This window comes from Daucus carota, chromosome 5 (genome assembly GCF_001625215.2).
Source record: "Daucus carota subsp. sativus chromosome 5, DH1 v3.0, whole genome shotgun sequence".
Taxonomy (NCBI): domain Eukaryota; kingdom Viridiplantae; phylum Streptophyta; class Magnoliopsida; order Apiales; family Apiaceae; genus Daucus; species Daucus carota.
The window spans coordinates 163922-184907 of NC_030385.2; the positions used below are offsets into that span (position 1 = coordinate 163922).

The 20986-nt window shown below is 32.7% G+C and overlaps 2 protein-coding genes and 1 pseudogene across 7 annotated transcripts; all 3 read left to right on the forward strand.

The window, feature by feature from the left end:
* Positions 1-1153: 1153 nt before the first annotated feature.
* LOC108223098 (uncharacterized) lies at positions 1154-15810 on the forward strand. 6 transcript variants are annotated; one of them, XM_017397169.2, is made up of 11 exons: positions 1154-1391; positions 2692-2748; positions 2832-2921; positions 12418-12622; positions 12759-12961; positions 13040-13279; positions 14019-14117; positions 14213-14290; positions 14419-14643; positions 15301-15369; positions 15471-15810. In XM_017397169.2, exons 1-11 carry the CDS (start codon positions 1290-1292, stop codon positions 15624-15626), a joined length of 1524 nt encoding a protein of 507 aa, XP_017252658.2. In that variant the 5' UTR covers positions 1154-1289; the 3' UTR covers positions 15627-15810. The 6 variants fall into 6 exon arrangements, with proteins under 6 accessions (XP_017252658.2, XP_017252662.2, XP_017252663.1 ...); XM_017397173.2 differs by having other exon boundaries at positions 12834-12961; XM_017397172.2 differs by having other exon boundaries at positions 1171-1391; positions 2688-2748.
* A 139-nt stretch (positions 15811-15949) lies between these two features.
* Positions 15950-20734, forward strand: LOC108221113 (tubulin gamma-1 chain-like; annotated as a pseudogene).
* LOC135146785 (tubulin gamma-3 chain-like) lies at positions 17452-18866 on the forward strand. Its single transcript, XM_064093175.1, has 4 exons — positions 17452-17679; positions 18255-18308; positions 18383-18487; positions 18750-18866. The coding sequence occupies exons 1-4, from the start codon at positions 17452-17454 to the stop codon at positions 18864-18866; spliced, it is 504 nt and encodes a 167-aa protein (XP_063949245.1).
* Positions 20735-20986: the final 252 nt, after the last annotated feature.

Consider the following 20986-nt stretch of genomic DNA (forward strand, 5'->3'; position numbering starts at 1 on the left):
GATTAATTTCGATTTCCGATTTCTACAGACCTTATACCCCTTGCACTCCGCGAGAATAGTAGTACCTCTGTCCCTTTTTATTTAGGGCTGAGCAAACGGTCGGTTCGGTCGAAAACCGAACCGAAATAATCGAAAACCGAAATTTTTAATTTTTGCAAACCGAACCGAACCGTATTTAACTTTTAAACCGAACCGAACCGGACCGAAAATACTTCGGTTATTTCGGTTCGGTTAAAGAAAAACCGAACTTCATGTTATTCATCCTCAACTATACCAACATCTTCTCCTCTCTGCAATCTATTTGGTTATCGCCGAAGTAACGAGATCGCTTGCAAATGTAAAGCTTTAAGAAGCATCCATTATTATATGTAGTACTTTGACACTAGCGGGGACAGGCTTAATCAGAATCATAGAAAACCCCCCCCACCCCAAATGTTGATATAGCAGATCCAACCATTAAACAGATGTGAAGCTCTAAATTTGAATCGGAAGTCTTCAAATCGGAAGGAGCAAGTCGGCAGAATAGAGGCGCAAGGCAAATCTGAACATCTGATATCTAATACTTTACTTATGTATCATTATTATTAAATAATATTAGTATTATACATACATACAATTTTAAAATATTATATATGTATAAAACTTCGGTTATTTCGGTTAAACCGAAGTTATGCTTTCCAGAAACCAGACCGGACCGAAATTTTAGTTCGGTTATAACCGAAATCGAATTAATCGGAATTTTGAAAATTTCCAAACCAAACCGAACCGAATTGTACGGTTCGGTTCGGTTCGGTTTTGCTCAGCCCTATTTTTATTTGTCACTTTGACTTTTTGCACGTAATTTAAGGTGATTAAAGAACATACTTCTACTTATTATTTTTAAAATTTTCTTTTTCTGAATTAAAGTTTATAGTTTATATTTTTATTCACAAAAAAAAATTTAAAAATAATAGACAGAATTATGTTTTTTACTCACCTTAAATTACGTGCAAAAAATAGAATGACAAGCAAAAAGGGACGGAAGTAGTATTATATCAGAACACTTTTTTCAGATGAGGCCAAAGAAAAGAAATCAAGCAGCGGGCCCACTCGAAAAAAATAAAAATATTGTTAAAGAAGACGAAACGGTTCATAAAACGTCGCGTATTTTCGAAGATAAAAAAACCCAAAAAACAGGCCTTTTTAAACCCTCCATTCCTCCAAGCCTTCATCTCTTTTCATCACATCAAACAGCCTTTTATTCAGAGAGACAGAGAGAGAGAGCGCGCAAGAAAGAGTGCGCGAGAGAGATGTCGACCCCAACCCCTCCCAGTCAAAAACAGGCTAGCACCGAAGAAGACAGGAAGCCCTCCGCCGATGGTGCCCATATCAATCTCAAAGTTAAAGGCCAGGTCTATACTCTCGCCTTCACTTACATACATGCACTTTTTATGTCTTTTTTAAATATATGCTTCGATTACCTGATTGTTTATGTGTTTGATTGTGTGTTCGTGTGGAGGTGTTGATTAATTGTTTGATTATTGTGTTTCATGTGTTCTAGGGTTTTGATTGTGATGTTATTGTTTGTTTGATTGTACATGTGTTTAATTGAGTTCATAAATTGATGCTCCGTGTTGGTTGATTGATGTCGTGTTTCTGAACCACACTTCGTAACCAGATTAGTTAAAATTGAGGTCTTTTTGATGATGATTTGTAAGGAGGTGTTAAGAATTGGGTTAAACTTAACATGAGAGGGTTGGGGATTTAATGTGTAATGTTTGATTTTGTTTATTAATAGTAACTGATAATATGTAAGATTATAAATAATGATGTCGGTTCAATCATGATATCCTATTATTGAAATTGATATGATTCCAAAAGACACAAGTAAAGTTATATATTTATAACAAAAAGCACAATGGGTGACCATAGATATATGATGCATATAATAATACACACAGATCGAGAGATACGTGCCTTGTTGCCGTGTTGGATGAGATCACAATCAACTTGATCTCCTTTTTTATATGCTTTCGTCGATTCTCCTCTCGCCATATCCATCGCCCCTCCCTTTTTGGTGGTTCGTTCGTTCTAAGGTTTACAATCGATTACAAATTTTACAATACAAAAAAAACATTGTATTAAATTATAATATAATTTAATAAAATAAAATTATTGTATAATTTAAATGGTTGATAAGATGATCGATTGTATTGTATAATTAACTTTAGTGTTTTTTTTGTATTGTAAAATTTGTAATCGATTGTAAACCTTAGAACGAACGAACCACCAAAAAGGGAGGGGCGATGGATATGGCGAGAGGAGAATCGACGAAAGCATATAAAAAAGGAGATCAAGTTGATTGTGATCTCATCCAACACGGCAACAAGGCACGTATCTCTCGATCTGTGTGTATTATTATATGCATCATATATCTATGGTCACCCATTGTGCTTTTTGTTATAAATATATAACTTTACTTGTGTCTTTTGGAATCATATCAATTTCAATAATAGGATATCATGATTAGTTTTGTTTGGGTTTTGGATTCTAAATATGGATTGCTTTATAGTCAAATTGTAATTTAAATTCTTGTATTTGCCAATCATAGGACTTGGAATTAAAATTTAAATTGATGGAAAATTGTCGCCGTGTAGAAGAGGCATATATATGAAAAATCGTGTTCATTATCGTCCTGATATTTTAAGGCAGAAAGCAGATCCTGCTGCTATTGATGGAGATAAATTTACATCCAAACCAGGGAATAAGGTAAATTATTTATTTTGTTCTTGTGTTATTATTTTGTAATTGTAATTTGGGGACTTGATTTATTATCTACTTTGTCCATTCAGAGAAAAGCTACTGCTGTTACTGCTTCAGGAAGAAAAAGAAAAGTTAATGATGCACCAACATCTAAACCAGGGACGTCCTTTTGCAATGCGGTAAATTATATTGTTTTTTTTTTCATTTTCAAAGTAATTAGGGGTCCTTTGGTTCCATATATATATATATATATATATATATATATATATATATATATATATATATATAGGCCATTGCTCCATAAAAAACACTCTTATATAAAGAACAATAAAGAACAATATAAAATCAGTTATTCCAATAGATCCATTGGCCCCGCCAGGGGCACCCAATACAAAAAGTTCTTATTTTTTATTTTCTATCCATTCAACAATTTTTTTTTGAAAAAATTACTGTTCATGATGACGTCACTGCTGATGTCATCATGAACAGTGATTTTTTTAAAACAAAAATTTAATTTTTTGTTTTTGCCAGCAATAGCAATATACTCAGCAATAGCAATCTAGATATAGATTATGAGTTTAAAAATGTTTCTCAGCACATGAGTAAGAGAGAAGAGAAAGGAAAACTTTTATTACGTTCCGAAGTTCTGCCTTGCAGAGTTACATAAATCCCTTTATATAGGGAGAAAAGAACCCTTCATTGGATTCGTTACAAACAAATACAAACAAACAACTTTTACAAAAGTAAAAAGAAAACAAATAACTTTAAAAAAGTAGACAATATTTGATGCCGGGTGCTACTTTGGGCCCCATCGTCACATCTCATAATGTTCACTTTGTACAAAGAAACAAACAACTTTAATAAAGTAACTTTAATAAAGCAAGTATTATTGCTGGCTGGAATCTTTGATGATTATGGGTTGAGGTCTTCATCTAGCTGGCAATAATTTTTACCCTGTGATATTTTTTCCTTTTAGAATTCGATCGTCTAAGAAATCTCTCAAGAGTTTAATATTCCTTAGATTGAGGTAATGACTCTTATAATTTTCGAAATCTTCTTGGATTTCTCTGACTGTTCTTTTAGCCTTTTCCTCTGGGGTGGCTTGACTGTATTTTTTATAGATATTATTCTTTTCAGCATTAATTCTGAGAATTTCCCAGTCTAATCTCTTTATCTCTTTGAATTCTCTGGCAAAAGGTATCATTATAATTCTGGATCCTTTCCTTTCCCCTTAAAATTTGAAGTTGTAAGGGATGCAATTAGACCATCCCAGAAATCTTCAGGAGTAGGAGTATATTCTTCTTCCTGAGATTCACCTGCTAAAACATTAAAAGAATTATTAGAATCCATTGATCCTGGTGATGACGCCGTTTTCATTGACTGATCTTCATTAGGAAATGAAAATGTTCTGAAGAATTGATTCTTCATATGGTCTAAAACCCTCTTCATGATCTTTTGATCTGATTCATTAGGGAACTTTTTCTGAAAATAAGTTTTCAGGTCTTCCATTGGAGTCTGTTGTGAACTTTGTCCATCAGGGATTTGTTTTTCATCATGGTTTATTACCATCTTAACGTTGGACTCTATCTTCTGAATATCTTCAGAACTCATCTTCGTCCACCATTTATAGAAGAAATTCCTTTGTAGCAGAGGAATTCCTAGCTTGTCTTTATCGATTGAAATTGTCCATCTCCAAATCCAAGGAATTTGAAATTTTGAGAAAAATATGAAAGGACATTGTCCAAAAATTAATCTTTTAGATTTAATGCGTGTTACCAGAGGGCTGTTATCACACCCTGAGTTATATAAATTCATAATTTTTTCCGGTAGAATTTCAAGAGAAGGGCCAAATTTTGACCACCATTCATAAAACCAATTTGGTATGTGCTTATTAAGCACTTCAGGGTTTACTGAGAAAAACCAAGAATGTTTATTCTTGGGATTTTGATAATAAAATGCTTTAGAAAAAGCTTGGATATAATCTCAGTAATTGAAATAAATATATTTACCTTCAGCAATTTTTATTGCTTTACCCTCATTAGGATTCAATCCCCATTCTCTGGGAGTTAATACCTTGTTGATGTGGCATTTGCTGAAGTTTATAAAACTTTCAGGGTTATTGTTCCCGTCTATTTTGACGTATCTCCAAACTTAACCCTATCTTTAACAGATAGTAATTTGTTAGATGCTATGCAACTATCAATTAATACTAGTGGTTATAATTTTAAACCAGGTAGTGAAATAATAGCTATATGCTATAGAGTATACTATAAGGTTCTACAAACTTTGAACCCTAATATCAACAAAAAGATATTAGCCCCTCCAGGAACTACAACTGTGGTTCAAACTAATTTGTTAACTTCAAACATAGCCACTAATAGATTGATTAAGTGGAATGAAATCAATTTCCCTGAGACTTGGAATCTTCCTCAAGAATTAGAACCCAAGCCGATAATAAATCAAGAAATAGATCAAATTGTTGAGACATCAGAAGGAGATGTCGAAGTAAGATTTAGTTCTCAAAGAACATTAAGACTTCCTAGGACCACATCCTCAAGGTACTCCACTCACTCTACTCCTAGTGAGTACTATTCGGTCCCTAACGAATCAGCTAGGGCTTCCACTTCTCAAATAAGAGAAGAAACAGGATCTGTAGAAACAATACGAATAAGTCAAAATAAAATTCCAGAAGGAATTTATAATCAGAGTAGACAGTCGCCTACTCAATCTGAAATGAGCTTCCATTTAAATGATTAATTTAAACCCAGGAAGTGAGTTTAGAAAAATTCTCAATAGAGAATTTCTAGGAGAAGATAATAAACAATTTAGGGATTGGTATTTTAATAAATACAATCCTGAAGAATTAAAAAATTTTAAAAATCAATATTATGATTATATGACAAAAACTAATGATATTATATTTTTTGTCAGATGGTTTATTAATAATTATATTAATAACCTTAAAGGTGAAATATTAGTCTTACAAAAAACTTGGAAGACTAATCAAGGAGAAACCATATCCAGGTTTCCTCCAGAAAAAACAATTTTTTTAAATACTAATACTGAGGCTACAGCCTATTTAAATTTGCAAAAGGTTGAGAATGCTCAAGTGACCCTAAAAGAATTAAATTCGATTATTAGGTCACAAAACTATACTAATACGTATTTGAATTGCTTAGGAGATCAGTTAATCTCTGTTGAGCAAGAAGTTTGTAATCTTCAAAAACTCATTAAGACTCAAATTGAGCAACAAAAATTAATCTTAGAAAAAATTAGTAAAACTGAGGAGAAGAAAGAAGAGTCATGTTCTTCGAAAGAAGAAACTCCCGTGATCCAACCTCCTGTTTCCATACAAGGATTTAAGATGGAAACAAATCAAGATAATTTTGTTCAAATTCTTGAACAAAAACTCAAAGAAATGAGTCTTAGAACTGTTTCTGAAGAGGAACAGTCAGAAGTAGAATCTTCTAATGGAACAGAAGCCTCCGAGAATGACAGCCAAATAGGAGATGCCAATCAATTAATTGAAATGTTTGGAAATCAGAATTTAAATTATGAAAGTATAAATCCTATTTATACTCCAAAACCTCTTGAAAAATATTATTACAAGAGACCTTCCCCGCAGGATCTTCTATTTGAAGAACCTGAATCTTTTCAAAATTCTTATTCAGGAAAAGCTATCTATGAATGGAACATTGATGGCTTGAATGATAAACAGATAGTTGATGTAATACATAGAATTATTATGTATTCTACTGTTTGTAAACAACATGGAAATAGTGATAGCACTATAGCATCCTTCATAGCCACTGGCTTCATAGGCCAGTTAAGAGGATGGTGGGATCATTACTTAAATGATACCCAAAAAGAAGAAATTCTTAATCATAAGAAATTAATAAAAATAGAACCTAACAATGCTAGTAGTAGTATAACTACTACTGGGGAAGAAGATGCGGTTTATACACTGTGTCTAGCTATTCTACAACATTTTGTAGGAACTACAACCCCAATAGGAGAGAAAATTCAAACTCTTTTACAAAACGTTAGATGTCCATCTTTAACTCATTTTAGATGGTATAAAGACACTTTTTTATCAAGGGTTTATCAGTTAAGAAACCCTAATTCAATTCATTGGAAGTCTAAATTTATAGACGGATTACCTCATCTTTTTGCTGAAAAGGTTCGGCAACAACTTAGAAATAAGAACGATGGAATAAATATTAATTATTCCGATTTAACCTACGGACAACTAATTGTTAGTTGTATTAATGAAGGATTAGCTTTATGTAATGACATTAAGCTAAAAAACCAATTAAAAAAGCAGAAGCTTTCAGAAAAACACCAACTTGGTGAATTCTGTGAACAATTCGCTTTCGACTTAGGAAAACCTCCTAGGTTAGATAATAAAAGGAAAATGGTTTCTAAAAAATATAAACCACATAAAAATAAGTTTAAAAATATTTTAAATGACAATTCTAATAAAAAGAATTATAAAAGAAAATTTTATAATAAGTCTAGGCCAAAAGAAAAATCTTTTATGCCTAAGCCAGGAAAAAGAAAAGCTAAAAAGCTTGACATAACTTGCCATAAATGTGGCAAAGTTGGTCACTATGCCAACCAATGTTGGACTAAGAAAGCCCTTAATGAGATTAAGGATGAGCAACTAAGGTTGCAATTAGAGAAAGTTCTTCTCAATTCTGATTCAGAAAGATCTTCTGAAGAAGATAATTTAGAGTTAGCTGAGAAATCTTCCTCTGATTCTGACAATAATAATTGTCAATGTAACGAAATAAACTATTGGAAATCAATAGTTGAAATGAATGGATTAAATGTCCTTTCAGAAGATTAAGATAAAGTCTTAAAGGCTTTAGAGTTAATTAAGGACTCCGAATTAAAAAGAAAATTAATCGAAGCCTTAATAAGAGATAACTCAGAAACGCCTAAAATAATTGAGGCACCTTACCAATTAAGTGAGGTTTTAAATAGATTTCAACAATCTAACACTAAAGAAACTCCAGTTTCTATTAGTGATCTTAAAAGAGAAGTTAATTTCTTAAAATCAGAAATTTCTGATATAAAACAAAATAATTCTAATCTATCAAGAAGATTAACTTTATTAGAGACAAAATCCTCTGATAAAGATAAAAATTTAATCAAAGATAAAAACCTAATAGAAGAAAGTACTTCAAATGAAGAATACTTACATCTTTTAAATCAAGTAACTTCACAAAAATGGTTTGTAAAAATTACTTTAGTAATTGATAAAAATTTCATTTTAAAAGATGAAATTGCTTTAATTGATAGTGGTGCGGATTTAAACTGCATAAAAGAGGGAATAATTCCTACTAAGTATTTTGAAAAAACTACCCGATCGCTAACAGCAGCAGAAGGAAGTAAGTTAGATATAAATTATAAATTATCTAATGCATATGTGTGTAACAAAGATGTTTGTTTACCCGCATTTTTTATCCTTGTAAAAAATATTACTCATAGGATAATATTAGGAACTCCTTTTTTGCATATGCTAATGCCGATTAATAAAATCGACACTAAAGGAATTCTAGCTACCATAAATGGTAAAGAAGTTAAATTTAACTTCATAACAGACCCTCAGACGCAAATGCTTAATGAGGTAAAAGATGTTCTTCTTAATAAAGAAAAACAATTAAATTTTCTTAAAGAAGAAATTAATATTTTAAGTATTAAAGAACAGCTTAATAAAAGCGAAGTTAAAGAAAAAATAAAAACTATTGAAAAGCAATTCCTTAGTGAAGTATGCAATGACTTACCAAATGCTTTTTGGAATAGAAAACAACATGTCGTTTCTCTTCCTTACATAGATGGTTTTAATGAAAACCAAATTCCTACTAAAGCTAGACCAGCTCAAATGAATAATGAATATTTAGAGCTGTGTAAAAAGGAGATAGATTCTCTTTTAGAAAAGGGATTAATCAGAAAATCTAAATCCCCTTGGAGTTGTACAGCATTCTATGTTAATAATGCTGCAGAAAAGGAACGAGGTGTTCCCAGGTTAGTTATAAACTATAAACCCCTTAATAAGGTATTGAAATGGGTTAGATACCCAATTCCTAATAAAAAAGATTTATTAGATAGATTAAATAATGCTTTAATTTTCTCTAAATTCGATATGAAGTCTAGATATTGGCAGATTCAAATAAATGAATCTGATAAATATAAAACTGCATTTACAGTTCCATTTGGTCAGTATGAATGGAATGTCCTACCTTTTGGCTTAAAAAATGCACCTTCTGATTTTCAGAATATTATGAATGATATATTTAACCCTTACACCGAATTTATAATTGTGTATATTGATGATGTTTTAGTATTTTCTAAAACATTAGATCAACATATAAAACACTTAAAAAATTTTAAGGATTTAATTAGAAAAAATGGGTTAGTAATATCTGCCCCAAAAATGAAACTTTTTCAAGTCCAAGTCAGATTCTTAGGACATATGATTAGTCAAGGAAAGATTATTCCAATTGAAAGAAGTATAGAATTTGCTTCTAAGTTTCCTGATAATATTCTAGATACAAAACAGTTGCAAAGGTTTCTAGGAAGTTTGAACTATGTTTCAGACTATTATAAAGACCTAGCTAAAGATACAGCAATACTGTATTCTAGACTAAAGAAAAATCCTCAGCCATGGACTGAAGAACATTCTCTAGCAGTAAGGAGAATAAAAGCAAAGGTAAAATGTTTACCTTGTTTATCTTTGGCAAATCCAAAGTATTTTAAAATTGTTGAAACAGATGCTTCTAATATAGGCTATGGTGGAATTTTAAAACAAATAAATCCAAACACTTCAAAAGAAGAGCTTGTTAGATTTACTTCGGGAAAATGGAATTTCACTCAGTCAAAATACTCGACTATTAAGAAAGAAATGCTTTCTATTATCAAGTGCATCTCTAAATTTCAGGATGACTTATTAAATAAAAAATTCTTGCTTAAAATTGATTGTAGTTCTGCAAAATCTATAATAGAAAAGGATGTCAAGAATCTTGTATCCAAGCAAATATTTGCAGGCTGGCAAGCTCAGCTTTCAGTCTTTGAATTTGATATTCAATACATCAAAGGAGAAAATAATTCTCTTGCTGATTATCTAACCCGCGAATTTTTACAGGGTGAATGAGTACCCCTAATAGGGGCAGAGGCCGCGGCTATGGCCGAGGGCGAGGACGTGGGAGTAACAATTTGCTGCCCCATACAGAATCAACTGTTCCTCTAATTGGAGACTGGACAGTATACCGAAATAATCGGGTAAGAAATGTGCAACAATTGTCTGCACCTCCTAAAAAGGAAGATATACCTTCCTCATCATCAAAGACAATGACTTTTAAAGAGGCAGTAATTACGGAAACTCCTCCAGATCAAGAATACTTTGAAAATCCGATTACAGAAAATATTCTGTATCTTGAAGAAGAAGATATTCTTATGACTCCAAATGATGGATGGTCATTGAAAACCAGGTACCTTGAAAATAGAGGGTATGCTGCTTTGCAAAATCAGCCCAGATTATATCTGGAAATTCTGTTGACAATAACCCTGAAAGTTTTATAAACTTCAGCAAATGCCACATCAACAAGGTATTAACTCCCAGAGAATGGGGATTGAATCCTAATGAGGGTAAAGCAATAAAAATTGCTGAAGGTAAATATATTTATTTCAATTACTGGGATTATATCCAAGCTTTTTCTAAAGCATTTTATTATCAAAATCCCAAGAATAAACATTCTTGGTTTTTCTCAGTAAACCGTGAAGTGCTTAATAAGCACATACCAAATTGGTTTTATGAATGGTGGTCAAAATTTGGCCCTTCTCTTGAAATTCTACCAGAAAAAATTATGAATTTATATAACTCATGGTGTGATAACAGCCCTCTGGTAACACGCATTAAATCTAAAAGATTAATTTTTGGACAATGTCCTTTCATATTTTTCTCAAAATTTCAAATTCCTTGGATTTGGAGATGGACAATTTCTATCGATAAAGACAAGCTAGGAATTCCTCTGCTACAAAGGAATTTCTTCTATAAACGGTGGACGAAGATGAGTTCTGAAGATATTCAGAAGATAGAGTCCAACGTTAAGATGGTAATAAACCATGATGAAAAACAAATCCCTGATGGACAAAGTTCACAACAGACTCCAATGGAAGACCTGAAAACTTATTTTCAGAAAAAGTTCCCTAATGAATCAGATCAAAAGATCATGAAGAGGGTTTTAGACCATATGAAGAATCAATTCTTCAGTACATTTTCATTTCCTAATGAAGATCAGTCAATGAAAACGGCGTCATCACCAGGATCAATGGATTCTAATAATTCTTTTAATGTTTTAGCAGGTGAATCTCAGGAAGAAGAATATACTCCTACTCCTGAAGATTTCTGGGATGGTCTAATTGCATCCCTTACAACTTCAAATTTTAAGGGGAAAGGAAAGGATCCAGAATTATAATGATACCTTTTGCCAAAGAATTCAAAGAGATAAAGAGATTAGACTGGGAAATTCTCAGAATTAATGCTGAAAAGAATAATATCTATAAAAAATACAGTCAAGCCACCCCAGAGGAAAAGGCTAAAAGAACAGTCAGAGAAATCCAAGAAGATTTCGAAAATTATAAGAGTCATTACCTCAATCTAAGGAATATTAAACTCTTGAGAGATTTCTTAGACGATCGAATTCTAAAAGGAAAAAATATCACAGGGTAAAAATTATTGTCAGCTAGATGAAGACCTCAACCCATAATCATCAAAGATTCCAGCCAGCAATAATACTTGCTTTATTAAAGTTACTTTATTAAAGTTGTTTGTTTCTTTGTACAAAGTGAACATTATGAGATGTGACGATGGGGCCCAAAGTAGCACCCGGCATCAAATATTGTCTACTTTTTTAAAGTTATTTTTTTTCTTTTTACTTTTGTAAAAGTTGTTTGTTTGTATTTGTTTGTAACGAATCCAATGAAGGGTTCTTTTCTCCCTATATAAAGGGATTTATGTAACTCTGCAAGGCAGAACTTCGGAACGTAATAAAAGTTTTCCTTTCTCTTCTCTCTTACTCATGTGCTGAGAAACATTTTTAAACTCATAATCTATATCTAGATTGCTATTGCTGAGTATATTGCTATTGCTGCGTATATAGGCCATTGCTCCATAAAGAACACTCTTATATAAAGAACAATAAAGAACAATATAAAATCAGTTATTCCAATAGATCCATTGGCCCCGCCAGGGGCACCTAATACAAAAAGTTCTTATTTTTTATTTTCTATCCATTCAACAATTTTTTTTTGAAAAAATTACTGTTCATGATGACGTCACTACTGATGTCATCATGAACAGTGATTTTTTTAAAACAAAATTTTAATTTTTTTTTTGCTAAATGGATAGAAGGTAAAAAAATAACAACTTTTTGTATTAGGTTTCATGACGGAACTCTTATATTGGATTAAATATGAGTTGTTTTTTATTGTTCTTTATATAAGGTGTTCTCTATGGAGTGCAACTCTATATATATATTAGTGTTATCTATAATGTTTGTTTATTATATTACTGACTAGTTTCAATAATGTTTTTTTGGGTGAAATTAAGTATACTTATCGCTTCTTGCAATGCAACTCACTTGTTTCTATTCATGTATGTATACTTGTCAGTATGGCCACCATTTTGTTTTTCTTATTGAATTTGCCTCGGGATACGCTCTTTTCGATGCTCATGGAATGTATGAATATCCTGGATTTACCACCACGTTCAAAATAGCTGAGAAGTACCTCAATAACAACCCATTCACGCTGAGAGCTTTTTATCCCTTTTTATCTGTGGGTGACGCTCTCATTCAAATGAAGGCTATATGCAACTGTAAGCGAATAAATGAGAAGGTTACTATATATATATACATGTATATATATATATATACATGTATATATATTCTCTAGTTCTATTCCATGTGTGTCTTTTACATAATATATCATGTATATGACTATATGGTTTATAGCAACGGTGACCAAGGAGCTGAAAAATTTCGTAGTGGATAATATTCCAGAGCGAATCTCTGATTATTGGATTGCAGTTGCAAATGCAAGGTTGGCACAGACAATAGGTTTAGCAACAGGGATACCTGCCATAGCTGGTCATATAATTGATGAGGTCATGCGTGGTTTGTGGGTGAAATTTGATAAATTCATCACCGGCTTGGAGGTTTGCGCTTCCTTTTCGATAAGTGATCATTTAATAAATGATTCCCCCGCAACTAATTTGGTGATTTTCTTTTTCTAGCTCGAAAACATGAAAATGGCTCGACTGAATTTGGCACGCAGTTATCGTAGACAAAGTTGTGCACACAAAGAAAGTTCCATGGTGCAAAGAGTTTTTTACACTGTTGACAAAGTTGTGGTTGTGCCACATAAATTTGAAGGACTTTTCATCACCAAGGGTTTGGGTAAAAAGAACTTTATCTGTACTAAAAATTTAGTACCCGGTAAAGTTCTTTATGGTGAAAAATTAATATCTGTTCAGGTGAATCAATTTATATATGATTAGTATTTGGCTCTTAATTAATTTATTATGTAGTTCAGAATTTTTACGATCCATGTTTATTATTTACATAGCATTATTATTATTTACTTCATGTGTCCCTCCCAATTTTTTTTTTACATTCGGGTTGGGCATGGAGGTTACGGAATGAGAAGAAAGTAAGTGGAAAATGAGTAGGAAGTGGGTAAATTGTGGAACCAATCAATATATCAGACAACCGAAGAGAAGTAGTTGGCTCATTTAAGTTTTTAAATTATTAAAACTTTATTATTTTTGGAAAGTTTTGAAATGTAAAGAATTGGAAAGGACTTCAAAATATAGAAAATGTAAAGAATTGCGAGGGATTGAGGGAGTATCATTAAAACATTCTTTTGATCCTATGCGAAACACAACAAAACCAACATATTAGTTCTTAATGTCTTGAAAATGTTGCAAATTCGTCCTTTGCCCCCTAAACCGTCTAAACATGTGTTAATTTGCTATTGTGTTAGTTTGCAAATAAACTTTGATACCTTAACATTTAGCCACTAAAGAGCAAAGTTATTACATTTTTAAGCATTTAGAACTATATAAAGGGAATTTCAAGGTTATGGCCAAAGGGCCCTTTTAATAGTGTTATCAAATGTTGAACACGCAATAACACAACTTTTTTGTTGCATTTTGACGAAATGTGTGACCTAGTTTTATGTGTTCGAGATTTATATAACTTGTCTTATTTTAGAATAAGGATGATGGAACTGAAGTTGAGTACAGAGTATGGAATCCGCATCTGTCAAAGTTGGCGGCTGCAGTAATGGGCGGTCTTACTAATATATGGGTCGTATGTATTATCATATATCATAAATTACAATAGCAAATGAGATTTGCAATTAGTTAATTCATATTTGCTTCATTTAATTGTTTTTATGTTTTTAGAAACCCGGCTCTCACGTTTTATACCTGGGAGATGTATGTGGAATTACAGTTTTACAATTGTCTGATCTTGTTGGCTCGGTAAGTTATTTAGTGCGTTCTTGGTCATTCATAGCTTGTTTGTACTTTTTTGTTCCATATCATGATATTGTCTACATGTTTAAATATGATTTAGTAATAGTGTTTGTCAACATATTTTTCAATTGCAGGATGGTTTGGTCTATGTAATTGGGTTGTCAGATGCTGTTGCAAACACGGTGGGGGAGAGGTCAAATGTTGTAACACTTCCTGGAAATTTATGTTTCCGTAAGGATTCCAACGTGGTTCGTTGTAGAGATTACCGCTTTATTCTTGGTATGGATTACCGCATGGTTGTTGGTATGGTGGATGTGTTGCTTGGTGATATCATTTATCCTGAAGATTGCTCTTTGCAGGTTCTTTTTCACCCACAATATGATGTCTACTATATTTTTTAATATACTTCATCACTTTCTACATATTAAATGAATATGATTCATTTTAAATTTAATTAAATTATAATCACTCAATAAAAGATTAAACATTCAAAAATTACACTTTTGGTACGGATCATCATTATTGAAAAACTGTTGTATATTTTGAAATAATAGTTCGACTTTTTTCAACTGGCTATTCAACTGAAAATTAGCATATGGTACAATAATGAATTAGCTCATTTACCCAATTCTTAATGCACAGTTTCGCATTAAACATTTTCTTAATACATCCAAAATGAGGGTTGTGCTATGGTTATGAACTAATTTTTTGAAATGCTCTATGATCTTCTCTTGAATTGTTCATTGTTCCATTTTTTAGTTTGGTTATTCTATCATCCCCTCGAATTTTAATTTTTGGATTACCTTTTAAGACTTGATTGGTGGTATAGTTTTTTAGTTTTATAATCATGGATTATTAGTTGAGTTTGAATTTACAATGTGAACTAAAGATTATATTTTGTGATGCTTCGTAGTTTCTTCATGTATGCATTAGAGATATAATCGGGTATTTTGTGATATTTTTCTTAACTGTTTTGTTCTTTAATATAGTTGTGATTGTGCTTTTCTGTTGGGCAGTTGAGTTATATAAGAAGGTATGCTCAATTACATCTTAAAACTGGTGGTCATTACTTGATCTCCACACGGGTATGTTCTCTTTTATGATATTTGTTGTGTATTAAATCTGCAAAGTAATAATGTCTTCGGGTGTTCTGTATGACCACGTCGCTAACTTGTGTGAATCACAGGCAAAACACATCAATTTGACTAGCCAGGTAAAAGATCTGTTTGACAAACTTCCCTTCCACCTGAGGATAGAGTTCGAGACAAAAGAACTTGTCATGTTAAAACCAATAGGGAGAGGGCATGCCATGGCTGTTGGCGTTTACCGCGTAGGAAAGTAATAGATGGATGTTCTCTCATGTACACTTCGGTATTTTGTCATTACTGGAACTCCCTGTTTGTGTTGTACAAGAAATGAAATTCTGTTTAAACTTTGTTATCACTTGACAAAGTTATTTATTGTGGACTTGAAATCCTGGATGTTTGCGGGGCCAGCATTATATAAGTTATTTCTGTTTTATCTTCTGAACAATCTTAAGTCTTTTCTGTTTATTCCTCTACATCTAAACCATCTTTTTACCGTTGGTTTGTAATTGTTTCAAAGGATGGATCAGCCTTCCGTTTGTGGACTACTTTAGTGGCTAAGTTGTTTAAAGGATGCATTGTTTGTCGCTCTACACATCTGGATTTGGACCATATGCTGATGTAACTGAGATTGGGTTTGTATACATTTAAAAGTTCTTTAATACTGCAATGATTTAGTTTCTATCATCAAATGAAGCTAAATCCTGATTACAATTTAAAGTTTCGGTTTTTCTATGTGATCATTAATCACAATAGAAAATTGATGATGATTATGAGGTGAAAAGAGTTGATAGTTTTGGCAGCTGATGTCAATAGTTTTGGTGGTGTCGCTCTTGTTGATTCATATATTTCTGCAGCCCACTGCACAGGAAGTAAGAGGAAAGTAAACATTAGGTGTGGAAGGACAATATTGCTAAAGTGTCTTTACACACCCAGATTTGCATTCAGTTTGTATTCGTTTGTATTCTGTCTCAAAACCACCCAGATGTATTTATAGAGTATACAAGTTTGTAGTCAAAAGACTACCATTTAAAATGGCGATCGACGATGGTGATGATTTGCCGATTGGAGTAAGCTGCTGCTTTATGATCATCTCTCTCGTATACTTTGTTATAAAAGGTGCTAATCTCTAAAATATCATTGCAATCAACAATTTCAATGAATCTTTCTTAATAGCTTTAACTTGATTCCCGAAATATTTTCAGAAAATAATGAAGAAAGTGCTCCACGAATCACCTGCCTCATTGAACGAATAGTTTTCAGGTAAGTTATTATTTATGCAGGATATATAATATTTGTAGTTCTTGTTGTTTTTAAAATTATTGTTATATATACTTGAATTCATTAGAACTGCATCACTATCCAACTTCTATACACTTATATATTGTCTGTAATCTTCTCTACTCTGTACTATACTATTATAACCACACGTCAGAAATAGTTTGTAGTCTGTTCGTGGAATGAAATTTGACTATCAAAGGTCCGGGGTAGTTACTGAAGCCACATCAACAACAAATTAAAATTAAGTACTTATAGATCAAATTGACATGAGTTTACTAGGATATATTACCTTATTTTTACATGATCGTGTTTAAGCCAAGTCTCCATAGAACGTTTCTCTATGTATATAATGCTAGGCTATTCTCCGGATTATCTTACTAGGCGCAATTGAATCCTACCAACCCAACAGTATCTCAGTCCCAACCTATCTATGAGCCCAATTCTATATCCTGTCCCAGTAATGTGATCCAGTTAAACCCCTGCTGTGTAGACTATTTGGTAAATTATTTAAGATATTGGCTCATGGCTCATGGATTCTAGGTCTCTTCATTGATCTGCACAGTAGTAAATATTAGCAACTTGATGTTTTCTTCACCTTCACCATGCATACTTAAAAATGATGAGGCTGTGGTAATCATCTGTAACAGTGGTCTTAAAAAGTAAATCTCAGCAAAAATAATAGTGTCAAAATCTGGCTTTTATATTTAGGTCAATATTGAAAGCTTGCCTGACAACCTTTGAGCATGTCCGAGGGATTTATAAATTGAATATTTATTGATTAATAGTTCATGAAATTCAGGTATGGGTTCATATCTATTGGAGACTCTGAATGATCTCTACAGCAAGAAACTTGTACAGACATATAGCGTCTTTCCTAACAAGAACGAGATAAGCGATGTGGTGGTCCAGCCCTACAACTCTCTTCTGACACTCAAGCGCCTTACTCTGAATGCTGATTGTGTAGTTCTTCTTGATAATACTGCGTTGAATAGAATTGCTGTGGAACGCCTTCATATTCCGAATCCTTCCGTCTCCCAGACCAACTCTTTAGTTTCAACTATAATGTCAGCAAGCACAACCACTCTGCGTTATCCTTGATACATGAATGGCGACTTAGTTGGCCTTCTTGCTTCATTGATTCCAACACCAAGATGTCACTTTCTAATGACAGGATATACACCTCTAACAGTAGAACGCCAGGTGAAATATCCATGGCCTTCTATGTAATTGAATAAATCTTACTGTGAAGTTTCTAGCCAAGGAAATTCCAATAGGCCGTGAGAATGGGCATATGCCAATATATAACTTTGAAGTTGACTTTTGAAACTAAAATTATTAATTTAAGAACTTTAGTCTTTAGCGTGTGTATAACAGGCCTAGAATAAGAAAGTGGAAGCTAGTTGGCTAGTCAATGTGCCAAACAAAAGCCTAATTATTGGCTTGACCTTGCTTAACCCTGGAAAAATTTACAATGCTATTATCTTACTTAATCTAAAATAAAGTACAAAAGTAGCTCAACATTTTAGTATGTGAAGAACAACCATTTTTATATATCCTTTTAGTATCGAAGTTGTAGCTTAATTTAAGTGATCTGATCTTTGCAGGCTAATATGATCCGTAAAACTACTGTACTAGATGTGATGAGAAGACTTCTTCAGGCAAGATATACATTGTCTGTAGATTGCTATACTATTCAAGTATAAGAGTTTTATGACTATGGTCTCTTTTGCAGATAAAGAATATCATGGTCTCCCCTAATGCCCGGACAAAAGAAGCTAGTCAGGCAAAGTACATATCGATATTAAACATTATACAGGGAGAAGTTGATCCTACTCAGGTAAGTATACTACTTGTGTAATTTTAAAGTGTTTTCCCATGTTGCTTCCTAATGTGAACTTTAGGAGTCTGGATGCATATGTGGTATCTTTAAGTAAATAATTAATTATTAAAAATCTGAAATAAGAACTGTATGGGTAGTGTGGATATTAACTCAAAAGCTTATGGTCTCTTCTTGAGTTGACTTTGGGAAATAAAAGAGGGCAGATTCAAAAAGGTTACATGATCTTCTCTCATTACCATGTTCCTTATTCTTTTTTCAGGATAGTAGGAAGAAGCAAGTGTTATTTTTACCCAACTTCTCTCCAAAATCTTCTGGAGAGAAGTCCACAGACAAGCCTATAAGTTCTTTTAAAGATTCAAATATGTCCCTCTTTTAATTGATCAATTAATAGTTTATTATGTTCATCATTTCTTTGCACCTTTAAGATCAATTGACCATGATTTCATTTGAACGATGGTTGAATGTTCTCACCCCTTCGGTCTTAGTTGTATATAGAGTTTGTTTGTTCATGGGAACTCACTGTAGATGATTATGTATATGTTTGACTCTAAAGTTTGATCATTTGCTGAGAACTCTCACCGAACGGCATTCACCATATTGTGGCGAATTCAGGTTCATGATAGTCTTCAAAGAATCCGTGAAAGAAAGCTTGTTAATTTCATTGAATAGGGACCTGCAAGCATTCAGGCATGTTTACTACACCCATTTGGTTACTATATATTCTTTACCTTCTCCTTTTTGTAAATAAATTTAATTTAAATGTTTTTTTCTCTTGGCAGGTTGCTTTATCAAGAAAATCCCCTTATGTTCAAACTGCGCATAGGGTGAGAATTTACATTCGTTAATCTTTTCATCTGATCATTAGTACCACTACACTGATCGTCACTACTTTCTGGTGCTTCTGTTTCTGCTACCACACATGATGTCTAACCTAAACTAATGATCTACATGTCTTGTAATCACATAATTTAGGTAAGTGGCCTTATGCTTGCAAGTTATACTGGTATCCGGCACCTATTTAGCAAATGTTTGAGTCAGTATTCACTATTGAGGAAGCGGCAAGCATTTCTTGACAAATACAGGAGTTTCCCGTTGTTTGATGTAAGTTGCTACTGTAGGTTAATTTTTTAATCTACCTTGTTGACTTTGATGAACTTCTATTTTTATACTAATAGTTAACCAGTACTCTCTAGATGCATATTTGAATATGCTTTAGGAACTAATAATGTTCATTTTTGTTCTATCTGTGATTAAAATACAAGATCAGTAGCTTTATGCTATTACTTTATTAATATTTGATTTCTCTATCCAAAACTCTAATTGTTATATTATAGTATATATGTCAATAAATGACATTAGTATGCAGGATCACAAGAGTCATGACTAAATTTAAAGCTATAAAGTTAGTAGTACTGTAAAATTATCTATTTTGCATATAATGATTTGGACTTTGGATTCGATTTTCAGTCAATAAATTGTTGGACAGTGAATAATAATTTTTTTTATTTAACTGTAAATAATTTTTTTGTTGCTCTTTAAAAATGTCCTATCAGACCTTTAACAAATCTGAAGGTTCATCTCAGTTGACTGTCCTTCACTGCCAAATATTTGCACAATTTGTTTACATTTTCATATGGTGAGAAACTTGGGCAGGATAACGATCTTTCAGAATTTTGATGAATCTAGAGATAATTGAGAGCTTGGTTGATGAATACAAGGCTTGTGAGTCCCCTGACTACATCAAATGGGGGATGGAGGTACGTCTTTTACTTGTCTGATCCCCTCCGTATATAGTTTATGTTTTGTGTTTACAATGTGAATATATTATATTTTTGTGCAGGATCCAGATCACATCCTAACTAGAGAAGGGAATGCTACAGGATCCGTGGCTCCAAACTTAGCAATATGAACTACTAGTGTACCCCACTTTCACCTTTTGGATTTATCCAAGGTCCTTTTTTACCTTACTGAAGTTGCTGCATCATATACAACGTCTCATTTAGTGGTTTTGAATGTCGATATTAATCTGCATAGTATACTAGAGGTTATGAAGATTCTATGCTATATTACTTTCTTCATATTTATCAAACCGGCGTCTAAGTTGCACAAAATGAACCTTTAGATATATTAGTCTTGGCACATTTGAAATTGGAAGTCCTGAATCTCCTGATACCTTGCATGTCTTACGTCTGGCATGACTTGCTTACTGTTGCTATTTTTCTAATTCAGTCTTTTGTTGTCTTCTGCTGGAACTTCTAATTGACAAGGCACTAGTATTAATCTTCTTTTGGATGCATCTTACTACTTTTTTTGATTGAATGTAATTGGAACTGTACTGATAAATATTGCCAATCCTGTCATTATGGCTGGTTTATCCGTTTATTGTGGCTTTTCGTGCTAATGTTTTTTCTTTCCACGTACTACATAAATTTTAGTTCATGAAGTGGCTTTTCTACATTTGTGTGCTGTGATTGTTTTTAGTCCTGCTGGTAATGC

Coding starts and splice junctions, on each gene's coding strand:
- LOC108223098 (XM_017397169.2), top strand. CDS start 1,290: ATGTCGACCCCAACCCCTCCCAGTCAAAAACAGGCTAGCACCGAAGAA. Junction 14,118..14,212: donor GTCTTACTAATATATGGGTC/GTATGTATTATC, acceptor TTATGTTTTTAG/AAACCCGGCTCTCACGTTTT. Junction 14,644..15,300: donor CTGAAGATTGCTCTTTGCAG/GTTCTTTTTCAC, acceptor TCTGTTGGGCAG/TTGAGTTATATAAGAAGGTA.
- LOC135146785 (XM_064093175.1), top strand. CDS start 17,452: ATGGGTTCATATCTATTGGAGACTCTGAATGATCTCTACAGCAAGAAA. Junction 18,309..18,382: donor TGATGAGAAGACTTCTTCAG/GCAAGATATACA, acceptor TCTCTTTTGCAG/ATAAAGAATATCATGGTCTC. Junction 18,488..18,749: donor GAGAAGTTGATCCTACTCAG/GTAAGTATACTA, acceptor TTCTTTTTTCAG/GATAGTAGGAAGAAGCAAGT.